This window comes from Sinocyclocheilus grahami, unplaced genomic scaffold (genome assembly GCF_001515645.1).
Source record: "Sinocyclocheilus grahami isolate Dianchi unplaced genomic scaffold, SAMN03320097.WGS_v1.1 scaffold265.1, whole genome shotgun sequence".
NCBI classification, from domain to species: domain Eukaryota; kingdom Metazoa; phylum Chordata; class Actinopteri; order Cypriniformes; family Cyprinidae; genus Sinocyclocheilus; species Sinocyclocheilus grahami.
Window position 1 is genome coordinate 129,991 of NW_015505444.1, and position 16,351 is coordinate 146,341.

The 16,351-nt window shown below is 36.3% G+C and overlaps 2 protein-coding genes and 1 pseudogene across 2 annotated transcripts in view; 2 read left to right on the forward strand and 1 right to left on the reverse strand.

The window, feature by feature from the left end:
* Positions 1-2,904, reverse strand: part of LOC107599357 (ATP synthase subunit alpha, mitochondrial) — a 9,503-nt gene extending 6,599 nt beyond the window's left edge. Inside the window, exons 1-4 of the mRNA XM_016290924.1 lie at positions 2,715-2,904; positions 1,997-2,072; positions 1,720-1,889; positions 90-263 (exon numbers count right to left, since the gene is read on the reverse strand). Coding sequence (XP_016146410.1) covers positions 90-263; positions 1,720-1,889; positions 1,997-2,072; positions 2,715-2,774 — 480 coding nt within the window. The 5' untranslated portion in view covers positions 2,775-2,904. The remainder of the gene's footprint in view (positions 1-89; positions 264-1,719; positions 1,890-1,996; positions 2,073-2,714) is intronic.
* A 2,083-nt stretch (positions 2,905-4,987) lies between these two features.
* On the forward strand, positions 4,988-11,932 carry LOC107599360 (HAUS augmin-like complex subunit 1; annotated as a pseudogene).
* Positions 11,922-12,620, forward strand: LOC107599387 (uncharacterized protein C18orf25 homolog). The gene has a single exon (XM_016290967.1). It carries the CDS (start codon positions 11,922-11,924, stop codon positions 12,618-12,620), a length of 699 nt encoding a protein of 232 aa, XP_016146453.1.
* Positions 12,621-16,351: the final 3,731 nt, after the last annotated feature.

The following is a 16,351-nucleotide window of genomic DNA, read 5'->3' on the forward strand; positions in this document are numbered from 1 at the left end:
AAAACCCCCCAAAAGTGAACCGTACCATGCAGTGGAAAAGCGCCACAAAAGGAGCCAAAACGATGCAAGTATCCAGTTAGTGGTCAGACCTTGCCATCAATGGGGTTTCCCAGAGCATCCACAACACGGCCGAGCAGCTCCTCTCCGACAGGAACGTCCACGATAGCCCCCGTTCTCTTGACGATGTCACCCTCCTTGATTAATTTGTCGTTACCGAACACCACAACGCCAACGTTATCAGGCTCCAAGTTCAGAGACATGCCCTATAGAGAGATATGAAAGTCTTAAATGTAAAAGCCAACAGTTCACCAAGAATAGATACAGGACCACATTATAATTTAAATTTTAAAACGAGTTCAATCATAAATATTTTTAATACAACCATTTCTTAGTGTACCATTTCAATTAATCAGACTTTTAAAATTTGCTATTTGTATTATAATAGCATTATTCAAATAGTCTGAGGCTGAGCATTTATACTTCATTTTATCAGATATTTCAAAAAGTTATACTTTTCTATTTTATACCATTTTAAACAGTCAAACTTCTAAGATTAATCACTTTATGTAAATATTTAACAAGTCAGACAATTTAAAAAAGTTCACTAATTTATACCATTTTATTTAATTAATCAGATTTAAAGGGATAGCTCACGAAGTCAACGACCAGGGGTGGCTGAAGGTCGCATACCTTTTTTTTCACTACGCAAGTCAGTGGGGACCAGCAACTGAAGATGAACTAACCCTTTAAGATTACTCATTTATACTACACTTTTAATTTATACTATATTTTTTATATTTAATTCAAGACTATAAACGTAAATAGACTAAATAGTTCAATTTAAAAAGTCTATAAAATATCAAAAATTATAAATATGGTCAACGCCAATAGCCTCATGGGCAGCGTGCCAATATATAGCGCTGAGTTCGAGTCCCGGCTCACGGACCTTTCCCAATCCCATCCCCCCTCTCTTCCTGTCTGAAATACTGTCCTATCATAATAAAGGCAAAAATGCCAAAAAAAAAAAAAAGTGGAAAAATTAAATAGTTGTCGTCAATACTTAACCGGTTTGCGTATACACACCAGTTTCTAAAACATGCATTTCTAACTACAACATGCTTCGGCTTTTACATATTGCACACGTATATTGTGCGCGTTAAGCATACTATCATAATACCCTTTAAGGCCGGGACACACCAAGATCGGGTCATCAGCGAGCATCTGTCAGGTTAGTTTCTTTGGTGTGTTCCACAGCGAGAACTCTGATTGGATGTTCAGTTTAGTGAACGTGTCAGTGCCCGAGAATTAAAGCGAAAGTGATGACAACAAGCAAGTAAATGAAGGCAGCACAGACAGAAGGCTGTTCTAATGTTACGCGATCTTACCCAAGCATTCCAATATGCGAATATGAGCCGCTTAAAAAGTAGTTAGTTATCAACATAACTGATATTCAAAATGGCAAGCAAGCACTGCTTTGTATATCTGATAATTCCGCATTTTGTTTTCTCCTTCTGAATGATGAATATATACATTATTGATAGCTGCTGATACAGACAGCTTCTTCCTCTCACACAGGAACAGAATGGAGGTGTTAGTTTGCAGTCGGCTGTAGTTTGAGTGGTGTAAGGCGATAACACCGTCAGCTGCTAGTTTTTTTGAAGTCGGTTTGGTGTGTCCCAGCCTTTGAGCATCTGGCCTCTTGATCCCTTGCTAACGCACCTTCAGGCCGGAGGAGAATTCCACCATCTCTTCGGCCTGCACGTTCCTCAGCCCGTACACACGAGCGATACCGTCACCGATGGACAGCACACGGCCCGTCTCCTCCAGATTAGCACCAGTATCGGCTCCAAGAATCTTCTCCTCCAGGATGCTGGACACCTCCGCAGTGCCTGGAAAACGACACAATGTGTTTTGAGCATGCACGTCTAAATGTGTCAAACAAAAAGCAAGAGATAAGAAACACAAACTAAATGCAAATCAATAAACGTGTCATAACCAGTCTTCTGCAGCCATGGTCTGGCAGTGTGCAGGTTCTTTGCGCCAACGCATGCAGCAGCAACATTCTTGGAAACCTGCAATTGCAAATATACTGGTTAGAATCCTACAATGACAATATGTTAGTAAGACAGACAACTTCAGATTCAACCATAAAGAGCCCTTGACCTTCATGCGCCATCAACAACAGCGTCACTGGAGCTAAACCCATTCTTCCTTCAAATAAGACTTGAAAAACTACAAATACTAAATCAAAAGTTTGCATATGCAATGTTTGCAATCTGATTGCGTTTAGTGATCACAGTGTGGCACCATGTCTTCATCCAAGCCTCCGCATAACTGAAGAATAACCTACAGTGCAACAAAAATTAATACGAGGATGCACTTAAACATTAGACTCTAACAACACACCACATCCACCGGAGTAAAGCCAATGCCAGCTGACATGTCACACACCCAAGAAGCACTTCCTGACCTTCAGTTGGGAATGTCATTAATTGATCGCAACCGTGCTAAACGTGCAACTATATGCTTCTGTATTTTAAATACACGTTTAAAACGTGTATATTCCGTTCCCTTAAACTCCGCACAGCTGTAGCTGAAAAGGAGAATCAAATAAAGCTAAATGAAACGCAAGGCCCTGCTTAATGCAAGATGGCGACGCCATTTACCAGCGCTGACATTCACCGGCGCGAAAAACGCCACAAAATGAGACTTACGAATCCGGCCCGTCTGGGCAGGGTGCGGGCCAGAGCCGCCGCGACGCGAACGGAGAGCATGTTTACGGGTGGTTTGTGTAGCGGGAGAGCGAGCTTATGTCCTCCTGCAGCGGCCGGCTGGAGCGCGAGGAGCTGAGTGAAGGAAATGGAGGTCGAGAGCGCTGCTCATATAGGAAAGGTCAGCGGCAGAACCCGGATGCAGTTCTGTGAGAAGGTGCGCGTACGCGGTTCTCATGAGAGCATCTGATTTGGTTTGGTACTCATTAAATATAGCTATAAAAATAAAATAATTATTAATAGTATTATTGCGTTCAGTTATTTTGTATTTTAATAAAATAATAAACAAAATAATCCGTGTGATAATGCTATTGTATTTAAAAATAAATTGAGTATAAAACACTATTATTTTATAGTACACACTTAAAAATACAGTGCTAAAAGTAACTTTTTAAAAAATGAATTTATTATTTTCAAACCTTATTTTGACGGTAATTTTAGGCTTTAGGCTATTTAAGAACTATTTGAGACAATTCTCAAAAACACAAAATAAAAAAGCTGGAATCTTGTTAGATTTGTTTGATAAATATAATTTATTATAATGTTTTATTTTATCCCCCGTGTTTAATCTATATTTATTAGCGCTGTCAAATGAGTAATCGCGATTAATCGCATTCAAAATAAAAGTTTTTGTTTACATAATATATGTATGTGTTCTGTGTATATTTATTATGTATATATAAATACACACACATGCATGTATATATATATATTTAAAAAAATATGTTATGTTTATATATTAAATATATTTATTTATAATATAAATTATATGAATATAAATATAGACATGTAAATGCATGTACTGCATGTGTGTGTGTTTATATATATATATATATATATATATACATGATAAATATACACAGAACACACAGATATATTATGCAAACAAAAACTTTTATTTTGGATGCGATTAATCGCGATTAATTGTTTGACAGCACTAATATTTATTAATATAGATTGTAGAATTAATGTAATAGAGAGAGAGAGAGAGAGAGAGAGAAAGAAATGAAACCGGCAGCGCATCGCCTAGATGTATGCTTTCGATTTGAGTGGAAATCTTATACAGTATTGAAAATCTTATATTACAGTCGATCTAAAACAGTGATTGTGCATTAACGGCTGGCAACAATGTCGGAACGCAAATGAGCGGTCTGAACTTTTTACACCTCGCATTTTTATTTTGGTCGTTTGTGTTGATTTAAAAAATTACATTTACATTTATGCATTTAAAAGCCACTTTTTATTGTGCAGTTTAAAGCATGTGAACCGGAATAACAAAAAAACATAAAATAAACAAACATAAAAAATGCTAGGATAAAAAAGTATAATATTAGGGCTAACTTATTTTGTGATCTCATATTAGAAAAGGTTTCAAAATATATTTTAAGATCAGTGTTACAAAAGGTAATATATGATGGTTTCTTTTGAATTATTTTTTGAGCTATGAATATAAAACTTTGCTAAAATAATTCAAAGATAATTAACAGGGTTTTGAAAACAAAGTAAAATATCATGAGGTTCTAAGTTAAGGACTATTTTAAAGCCATCCCAAAAATGGGGGCAATAGAAAAATAAATGTTCAATATCTTCAACTGATATGTTACAAACATTATGAATATATCTAGCTACTGCATATACAGGATAACATCTGTGAATAATTGTATAAATAGGCCTACTTCTTTTACTTTATTATAAATAACATATTTATATGGCAATATCCAGTCAGAATACTTCATTCCAGAAAATAAAATAATTCTGACCAACTTTTAGAAAAATGTATTTGTAAATAGGCATTTTTATAACTTTTTTAATTATTATATTTATTATTTTTTAATTATTATTATATTTATTATTTATACATTATATGTCCTTTAATTTAAAGCTATAAAAAGGAACATTTCTTTCCATTATTTTAATTTATTTGTTGTAAGAAGAAGAAGAATAAAAAGATAAATGTTTTGTGAAATAAAACAGTTGGCTAAATAGTGTTAAATCTTTTGTGATTCCAATAACTGGTTATTTATGCTTTAAAAGAGAATATTGCACTGTGAAAAAAAAATTATTTAATAAAAATATTTATATAATTATAAATGCATTGTTTCTTTTCCCTTGAAACGTTTTGTTTGTTGTAATTGGGCGGTGCTTCTGCTTCCCAGAATCTGATTGGTCGATTTTTCATTCGGGAAGCCAATGAGAAATGCGCTTTGAGACCCCGGAACGAGAAGAAGAAAATCAGTGGCGGGATGTTTGTTTAGTTGTTGCTTCACGTGAAGTATATTTGATTAGATGTGACACACATTTAGTGGGAAAATGTGCCAGAAGAGGTTTGAACTAAAAAAAATGTCTCGTGAATCACATCCTTATATGGTAGATGCGAACAAAACAACAGAAAAAAACAAAATACCTTGTCATGAACACGTCCTATAGCAATACAGTGGTATTCTTTATAGTTTGGAATAAAATGTAAATGAATATGGTAGTCATTCAGAATCATTTAACACAAACAACTCAATAAATATTGATTCTTGAATCTCAAAATGCATGCATGTGCCATTTACAGTGCATTTGCATATGCTGTATAATTTCAGGTGAGCCAGTGGCTCAGGAAGGTACCGGGGTTTGAAGTGAACACACGCACAGTGGAGATTCTGTATGAGCTGGCGGACAGCAGAGAGACCAGATGCAGAGGCTGAGCTGCTCATCAAGGACCAGGAGCAGAAAACAGAAGAGTACGGCAGTGATGGTGAGACTCTAGGACAGTCATTTTGGATAAAGTAGCCTGCCAAATGCATAATGGTTCTATAAAAGTGCAATTTTTTGTTGTGGAATAAATTAATCTGGAGCTGCTTGTCCGTGACAGGAACTCATCTCCAAGAAGTGCTTCTCCAGGCAGTAGGACTTCAGGCTGAAAGACTTTCCAGATCCACAGTAGACTTGCTGTCAGCACTGGAGGGAACCGCTGAAGTGCTTAAACTCAGAGACACATCACTTGGGAGGTAAAGTAACACTCTACATCATAAAAGTGTTATTTACATCAAGAGATGATTTAGACATGCTCCTGAGTCAACATGCATGGTGGTTCTGGAACAGCAAACACAGAACCTAACGTTAACCCTGAAATCTGACTGGGTCCATAGATCTACCTGGCAAAATCACATTAAGCCATTCACCTTATGTGCATAATAAATGATTTAAACTAAGTCATAAATCTGTGTTATGAGTTGCGTGGTTGATTTCACTCTCTTGGCTATCCAGCTATATGCCTGCAATCAATAATCTGACCAATGAGAGAAAACAGACCAGAGGTTGCAGTGGGAACTTGCTGCTGTTAGAAAGAAAATGACTGCCGCAGTTGTTCTTTGGAAAATAATTCAGGAGTAAGAAAACATTTTTAAAATGTATTTGTTTTAATCAAATGTACTCTTATTTAATACATTTTTTCTTTATTTATTTAAATCTAATTAATTTTATTTATTTACTCTCTAAAACTTTTTCCAGTGATCTGATGAAGATCACACATACACAGCAGGTGGAAGCAGCTACAGCAGAGCAGAGGCTTCTTAACATGGACTTCATGAAGAACAAATCCAGAGATCTCGCGTGCAGGAATAAGATTGCGCAGGTGTGTGTCAAACTTTTTATCAAGTAGTCAAATTACAGTTTCATATCTTCCACAGGGTTCCTACGCAGTTTAGAAATGTATGGAATTTGATTTTAGCCATTTCTATGACATCATATTGCGAACAGGATCCAAACCGTTCGTTTTTTGAGCCTGGTTTGGTTTTATGAAGATTTAAAAAAAAAGACTGGATGGATTTTTAACATTCTAAGATGGCTGTGTACACACAATTCCAACACACGTTTCTGTCCAAACACCTTGTAAAAGTGGATTTTGCATAATAGGTGCCCTTTAAATTGTACGTTACACTGTAAAAAAAAATCCGTAAAATGTACGGTAAAAAACCAGCAGCTGTGGTTCCCGGAATTTTACCGTAAAAAATACGGTAGCAACATTTTAGGTTTTACGGTTTTAACTTAAATTTACAGTTAAATACCGTAATTTCATTAACTGATAAAATGTTATTATATACCAACCTATTGAACTGCTGAAATCTGTTTTGTAGCTTTGTAATACACTGATAACCACCAAAAGCAGGTGGTGATGAGAAAGTCACATGATGAACCAAAGCCCATCACAAGCAGCTTTTAAATAATAACATACTGTATATAGAAGGTGCACAGTGTCATTCACACAAACACTAAACACCATCACGGTAACACACATGAAACTGAAATAATGCAAAAAACATTCATTTAACAACATTAGGTGTAACACACAACCCTAATATACAAAACTGATAAGAAAAAACTAAGAAGAAACATAGTTATTTCAACAAAAAAACATCAAATTTGAAATGTAATGCAGGGAATTCTGGGAATGTCAATTTACGGTTATTCACTGTAAATTATACGGTCTTTTCACTTCCAAAAACGGTATACTACCGTAAAATTAATGTCCAATTCATGTAATGTCCAATACAGTTTTTCACCGTATATAGTAGGGGAATTTACCGTTAACCGTTTAACAGGTTTTTACTGTAGCATTTTTACAGTCTTTTACCATTAAATTCACGGTAATTTTTTACAGTGTAGGCCTTGATATTAGAGGTTCTAGCCTAATGAAAGCCAAATATTGAGCAAATGGATCTGTATTAATTAATGTGCATCCAAGCTCTCATTTTCTTCATAGTAAGATGGCAGTGACACAAAAGGAAATGGGTTATAGTGTATAAAACGACAAAATGTAATGCATAAGCACGCAAAATATTCCAGTGCACATGTGAATAGTTTCTCAAGGGCACGAAAAACTTGTGTGCATGCAAAAGTATGAATGTATGTATGTATGCAAGCAAATCAATGAAAAAACCCCTGAGAAAATCAAAATATTTACAGATGACTGTACTATATACCAAATATAAAGCTGAAAGTAATGCTCTATGAACCATTTATGTTAAATATGGTCTGAAAATCTACTGAAAGGTTTGGAGTTTGAGTCTGGTGAAGTATTGAATTCTGAAATGGAACGTGTAGGAACCCTGCTTCCATGCAGCCTAATGCAAACAGAATCTGTGTGTTTGTAACAGGAAAAGCTGGACTCACGGCAGATGGAGGATTCTCTTCCCCATCAGGCCACCCTGCAGTTATCAGAGGTAAACTGATTGACCAGATTTCAGATCGATGCCATATTCATGCAGCGTCGTAATTACTGGAATGAAATAAAATGATCCATGTGCAGTTTTGTTGATTTTGCAGTCAAATGACATAAACCTAGACATTAATCAACCTATAGATATTTCATAAACATCTTTTGTGGACACTTTTGTGCACACCTCCTATTGGAATTTAAGGTTTTAATATGTTCATAAATGTAAAAAAAATATTAAATGAATATGGACTGTAATAGAACTGCACCTTCAGGCTGGTTTGAAATTTTATTTATTTAATTTCTCTCATCTTTTATTCTTAGAAAATCGCAGCTCTGAAAGAGGCCTCACTACCCTTAAAGAAGAAACTAGAGCCGTATAGTGACTTGAGCCCTGTAAGTACAACTTCTATGAAGATTACAGCATTATAATGAACATGGAAACCATCATGTGACTTTTGCATAGGAAAGCACTGCTTGGTTTAGTTGTGTGGGTTGGTTAATAAATAATAATTTTGTCATAGCACAATGCACAGTATGAAGGACACATTATTCAATAAAATGATCACATCCACATCTAAATAAATCATTGTTAAGAGTTACTAAAATTCTATTATTGTTATTTTACCCATTTTTTGTTTTGTTTTCATCAGGATTATTATATAGCTTACAGGTCACTATAAAAAAGTGACCTGAAATCATTTTAATTTAGATTAAAGTGATATACTAAAATAACTAATACTAAAACAAAAATAAAAATGACTAAAACTAAATAAAAAAATTCATAAAAACTATATAGGCATAAAAAATGACAGAATTACCAAAATGTTAAGTAAAATGAAAATGGAAAATATAAAAACTGATTCAAAATATGAATAAAAACTACAAAAGTATGTCAATGATACTAAAATAACACTGGTTTTCATTACGGTTGTACTTTTTTTTTCAGAGTCCAGCTCTTGCACGGGTGAAAATCGAGGAGGCTAGACGTGAGCTGGTAATTTTATTTATAAATGTAGTTTTATTTTGACATTTATTATTTTTTTATATTATTTACCTTTGTTGGAAATCATAATTTTTGAGTAACGTTTTCTTTTTCCCAAGGGTGCCCAGCTAGTGACCTGAAATCATTTTAATTTAGATTAACGTGATATACTAAAATAACTAATACTAAAACAAAAATAAAAATGACTAAAACTAAATAAAAACATTCATAAAAACTATATAGGCATAAAAAATGACAGAATTACCAAAATGTTAAGTAAAATGAAAATGGAAAATATAAAAACTGATTCAAAATATGAATAAAAACTACAATAGTATGTCAATGATACTAAAATAACACTGGTTTTCATTACGGTTGTACTTTTTTTTTCAGAGTCCAGCTCTTGCACGGGTGAAAATCGAGGAGGCTAGACGTGAGCTGGTAATTTTATTTATAAATGTAGTTTTATTTTGACATTTATTTTTTTTTTATATTATTTACCTTTATTGGAAATCATAATTTTTGAGTAACGTTTTCTTTTTCCCAAGGGTGCCCAGCTGGAGCAGAAAGTGGACTTCGTGAACACTTTATCTCGATAATTTAAAATATCTAATAAAAAGCGTGTTAATAAATGCAATAAATGTGAGTTGTGAGTTGTGGCGCTTGTAATAAACGCAATTCCTCTCCGAGTCTCACGGTGGCGCCTTTTGTTTTCCCCGACTCCGCCGCAGCGGAAATGACGACTTCACATTTGTTCCAGCGACGGCTAGTGGGGACATTTTAAATTAGCAAACTGCGCTAAAGCGGTCGGAAAGTCGAGAACACATAGCGGTTATTCCATAAAATTTCAATTAACTCCATATTTTCCTCATGAGTATGGTGTTGCGAGCCTGAGAAGTTCCAGGGAACACACACATGAGGACAGATTTGAACCAGGTAAGCTGCAGTCGACGGCGGTCGAGCGAGCTCTCAGCACTGCGCCTCTCCATTTTGAACCTCTACTGCAGTTTTGACCCAGTCCTACTTTCACTTTAATTAATGCACGCGTTCATACATGCATATATGCGTGCTGTATCCACGCAACGTGCAGATGTGCCGGTTATAGTGCAGCGGTTGTGTCCAGACTGAGCGTGTCGCAGGACGAGCGTTTGTGCTGCAGTGTCTTCATTAGCGCCGTGCAACGTTTAGTTTCGCTTGTTTTACTGTTTTCCTGTCTCTGTAATTATTTAAGAGCGGTGTCCCGTTCGTGTCTTTCGCAGCTGCGTCGGTGCATTGAGTTGCGTTGAATTGCACGCACGCGCTATGATTTATAAACTGATTCTGGGATGTTGAGGAAGTATGCATTGATTTGTATTAATTGCAGACAGGACTGATAAACACACTGATGCATGCTTCATTAGCAGCGGCTCATGATGCATTGATGATTGGTTCATGTTTCAGTGCCTGCGAGAGGAACTAGTCATGTTATGGAAGCTCGTATAAACATATGGTAACCACAGTTTTCGCCAAAATACCATCGCTGCTGCAGTAATTGCTGTCGGAATGAATGTGGGATCTCCTTTAAAACGTGCAAGAAGCTTTCAGAATCTGTATGTTAATTCCTCGTTTTGATAGTTGACTCTGGTATCTAAAATCTCTTTGCTACAGATTGTAAACATAGTTACAGAAATCTGATCTGTGGCAGTCATTGCGTGCTTGGCTTGTAATAATGCATATGGTTTTTGATAATTAGTCACATATGAAGATGTAAAAATAATGACAATTCCCCGTTCAGAATATCACAAGTTCCTCCTTTTTTTCTTATTAATGTGACTTCTTATTCACAACTGTAATTTGTTTTACTGTAAATGTTAATTTTACTGTAAAGGAAGTATATAACAGTATACAAAAATAAAATTCCAATATTTGTGATGTATAAACGGCACTATTTTTATGTGTGCCTATTTTTTTCTTCATGTATTTCAAGTATTGACCGTCAGATTTCTGAATGAGGTGTTTTGGTAGAAAGTAAAACAGGCTCATGAGTTTTGAGAGAAGTTTAAAATTAAAAATTTTTTTCCCATCCTGAAAAAGTCATGGAATTGATAGTCATGAACATTTAGTCAGTATAAACATTTGTAGTTTATTCATGAATATTGTTACCACTTTACAATAAGGTTCCATTAATGTATTAACTTACATGAATAAACAATGAACAATACATTTATTGCAGTGTTTGTTAATCTTTGTTAATGTACAGTAGTTCATTGCTAGTTCATGTTAATTCACAGTGCATTAGCTAATATTAACAAGCACAACTTTTGATTTTAATAATGCATTAGTAAATGTTGAAATTAACATGAAATAAGATGAATAAATGCTGTAGAAGTATTGTTCATGCTTAGTTCATGTGAACTAAAGTTGTTAACTAATGAACCTTATTGTAAAGTGTTACCTGAATATTTATTTATATAGTCAGTATGAGCTTTTGTAGTTGTGATCGAAGATCTAAATATTGTATATAGGTTGTTGTTTGTGAGATCAGTCTCTCATAAGTGATTTTTTAATATTTGTAAGTTTTCATGTATTGTGACTGAGGCCGCAGCAAAAAATTTGTTTATGCACATGAAGTTTTGAAACAACTTTTCAAGGCCAGACTCTCGTGAAATACAGCATTGTGCGTTGAGTCCAATGACATGTAGAAAGTAGGGATGCACGATATATCAGCCAAAATTTTCATATCGGTGCATCCCTAGTAGAAAGGTTGATAAGGTGCGTGATAGTTCAGCGTTTGGCTGGTTCCCGGAATCCACAGTATCTGAGTGGTGGTTGAATGATGAGAAACAGAACTAACCATGTAAACATTCGACATTTGTCAGCTGCTATACTGACACACAATTCTTGTTTTCCAGGTCAGCAGCCCCTGTTTGTCACCTATCAACTGCCACTTCAGAGACTCCGCCCCTGGCCCCGCCCTCCAGAGATGACTGATGCCCAGAAGGCCAACGAGCTCCCTGAATGCCCTACAGAGGGCGGGGCCACAGCAGAAGAGCAGGACATGCCCCTGAGACAAGAGACCACGCCCACCAGCTCTCCGGCGTGCGAGGAGCCAATCAGCTCGCAGAGTCCTGACAAACAGCCGGCGCCTGGTCTGCTCTCCATGCCGTGCTTACTAAAGGAGCTTCATAGAGACTCCGCCCCCGGGCAGCCGCAGGAAACTGACCCGCCCCCAGCCGCCGCCCAGTCCTGCGTGCAGGAAGACAGCGATTCTTCCGCCTGCCTGCGGTCGCCTTCCTCCTCCGGTCACCTGGGAGACTCCGACACACTTTCGTCAGCGGAGGAAGCGCCCGCGCCCGTTCAGACGGCCGGCAGGAAGTCGCGACGTTCGCATTCTGAGAGTGATGCGTCCACGGTTGCCATGGCGGCCAAGAAGAACCGCTGCCAGGAGAAGCAGGTGAACGGGCGCGTGCGCGTCAGAGGCCCGCGCAGCCAGCAGCAGAAGCAACGCATGCGGCAGCTGCGGCAGAAACGCGAGGCGGCGGCGAGACGCAAACCCGACGTGCTCCAGGACAGCAGCACTAGCGACAGCGACATCACAGCCCACTCATCCTCATCCTCACCACTAACGGCCTCATCTGACAACGAGGGAGAGACAATCAACTCTCACGCACCAGGTAAGTGAACACACACACACACACAGAGGCTACTTTGTGTGGACACACATATGTCACGAACAAATCCTGAACAAATCGATTCGCTGATGCATCACGGTTCTTTCTCAGATGATTCTGGATTGATCCACAAACATTCATTATTCATTTGTTTATTATGAAACTACCAATATGACTTATTATAATTAAGTGTCTGACAACCTGTGGAACCAGTTTTATTTTTGCAATTTGACAATAATAACTAAATTGTTAGATTAAAGCTATAGATTTTAGACTTAGATTTTTACAATAGATTTTACGTTTATCAATATTATTAGTAATGATGCTATTGATGATGATGATAATAATAATAATGTTAATGACAATAAAACTTTACTTATTTGACCATCTCACTTTTAATGTCTGTTAAGAAATTAACAGTACCAGCAAATTACATTAAATTACAGCAATACATTTATTTATCCATCAATATTATGTTGTTAATAATATTAAAATTAATAATAATAATTATTATTATTAATACATTCCTTATCTGACATTTCACTTTATGGTTAAAGGTTGAGTAAAAAATGACTACGTGGTGGCAGTAAAATTACAGTAATGTTTTTTTTGTTTTTATCATTGTGTAATTATTTTTATTAATATATTATTATTAATGTTAATTACAGTAAATAATTGCTTATCTGACCATCTCATTTAATGACTAAAAACAAAAACCTCTATGGTGCCAATAAATTTATATTATTTTAAAATTTATTTTAATTTGTGTGTCATGTGCATTTTTAATTTGTGTTGTTGTTGTTATTGTTATTATTAATGTTAATTACAATAAATAATTACTTATCTGACCATCTCACTTAATGGTGATTAAAAAAATTATATGGTGCTGGTAATCGGCAGACATTATTTATTTTTTACTGATTAAGAAAACAGTGTGGAGGGGAAAAAAAATAAATATATATATATATATTTAAATTGGTTATTTCGTATGTACGTAACCGACTAATTTTTATTTTTGTTTGTGGATGATAGCCAGCATATTATTGTATAAAGTACTATAAAATTTCACTAAAGATTTTCAAACATGTGCTGTATAAGTTACTGGAAAAATTGAGATGCATCAAGAATCGTTTTGGAATCCGATTGACTCTGAATCTAAATTGAATCGTGGGATGCTGAAGATTCCCAACTCTAGTCCTGAAACAAACCAGCACCTTCAGTGAAGCTCTTTTGACATTTCATTTCTCTCATGCATTGTTCGGTGCATGTTGACTGAATAACAGAACGGTTGAATAAACACACACTCATAGATCAGGCACACCACACACCAGTCCCATTACATCAGACGGAGCTCCTGCAGCGGTCAGGTGTGTTTTACTGTGCATGCATGTTGAATGACCTCATATGCAAAGCGGCAGGTGAGGAACGTTTTTCCGCTCTCAGAATACAGCAGCGTTCTGACCTTACACTGACCTCAGTCTTTAGTATGGTTGCAAAATTCTGGGAATTTTCAAGCCTGGAAAATTTCCATGGGAATAAACTGGGAATTTGCAAAAAAAATAGCAGGAACAGGGAACTTGAACGTAGTTGGAAAAAAAAAATCTTGCAGCATAATCTTGGTTAAAACAACCAGATTTAATGCAATTTCAGTTGAATTTCTACCTCAATCACATGCACACAGCACACACACCCTACATGCACCGTGCATTCCTCCATAACATGCACAAATAATTTCTTGAATCCTGAACACAAAATGATGTCTAAATGTCCATCTTGGTGAGTATTCACGTAACTTGCTTATTGCATAAATTTATGTTTAAAACTTTCTTGTGCTGTGTGTAAACTATTGCGCAACAAAATTATACCATTGTAAAAACAAATACACTGACTGAGCAAACATTTAGGTGAGGAGATTAAAAAAAAAACCTGTCTAAAAATGACCCTTCCCCACACACAATCCCGCCTTAGTCACCTAATGGGGGAATTCCTCCTCATTTTCCAGGCTTTTTGATGTTACTTGGGAAAATATATTTGATCTATGGCATTCAAGTTTAACTAGCAAATACCAAAATGTGTTTATACAGTAGCTAGCCAGCCAGTAAATCAGATATGAAAAATGTAAGCTAGTTAGCACTATTTCATTGATCATTTATGAGGCTAGGTATCATGTGCTAACTAGCTCAGGCTGTGATGCTCTTTCTTGTAGCTTCTGCTAGCCAGTTTTCTGTTATCATACAGAAGTACAGTACTGGTCAAAAGTTTGGACACATTACTATTTTATGTCTTATGTTCATCAAGCCTGCATTTATTTGATCAAAAATACAGAACAAAACAGTAATATTGTGAAGTATTATTACAATTTCAAATAATGGTTTTCTGTTTTAATGTACTTTAAAATATGATGTAGGCCTATTTCTATGATGCATAGCTGAATTTTCAGCATCATTACTCCAGTCTTCAGTGTCACACGATCCTTCAGAAATCATTCTAATATGCTGATTTGTTATCAATTTTTTTATATATAACCTGAGATACTTTTTTCAGGATTCTTTGAATAAAACGTTGTTTGTAAATTATACAGTTTCTTGAAATTTCCCCAAATTTCCAATTAATTCCCATACATTTCTGTTAAGTTTCCAACTTGGAAGTTTGTCAAAATTCCTCCTTTTTAGTTCCCATGGAAAGTTTCCAGAAAATTTCCAGAAATCCACCCCTTTGCAGTAGGGGTGCAACAGGATCGTAGATGTTAAGTTTAACCATCACTGAGTGAAAGTTTATCATTTGCACGTGTTTTGTCTTGTCAATTTACACATTCAAGCAATTTTAAACCATTCAAGCGAAAGAGAACTTGAATCAGGACTCGCACACTGTTTTCTGTGTGCACAGCCGCTGCCGCACACACACACAGAAAGTGAGAGAGAGAGAGGTGCGATTCAGACGGCGCATGAACACCGTATTGATTCCTCTTTCACATCTCTTTGTGCTTGAACGGACGCATACACACAAAGCTATGTTAAAATACCCGTTTTGGCAGGTATTCTGGTAAACAGCTGAGAAAGAAACCAGATGTATGTCAGTATTAGGTCTGTGCATTTGGTCTTAAAAGACAGCAACCTATAAATACCTGCTTCTGTCTGCTAATCAAATAACACCACCGCTTTAAAGGGGTCATATGATGCGATTTCAAGTTTTCCTTTCTCTTTGGAGTGTTACAAGCTCTCGGTGCATAAAGAAGATCTGTAAAGTTGCAAAGACTAAAGTCTCAAATCCAAAGAGATATTCTTTATAAAAGTTAAGAGTCAACCACACCTACCTAAACGGCTCGTTCTAACACGCCCCCACATATCTACGTCACTATGTGGAAATATTAGCATAATGCCGCCCAAATGTGCACGCAAAGAAAGAAGGCGTGGTTTCAGGAACAGCAGTAGTGTTGATGCAGCCATGTCAGGGAGACGCTGTGTGTTTCAGTGCGAAAGCAAAAGCACTTTATTTGGCCTTCCGAAAGTAGATGCAATTAGGAATCATTGGTTAAGATTTATTTACAACAGAACAGCACAACCCAGATGTTAGAATTTGTGCAACGCATTTTATGGACGACAGCTTTAATCGACAGGGTCAATTCCGACTTTGCTATGACAATCTGGCGCTTCTGAATCCGCGACTGCAAGTATGTTTTGTTGTTAGTTTAAGTATTTGCTATTGACTGTTCAAATGTGGAGTTTTGCGCAGCGCAGAGTAA

Bases quoted from the DNA above. Each gene is read 5' to 3' on its own strand.
- LOC107599387 (XM_016290967.1), top strand. From the start codon at position 11,922: ATGACTGATGCCCAGAAGGCCAACGAGCTCCCTGAATGCCCTACAGAG.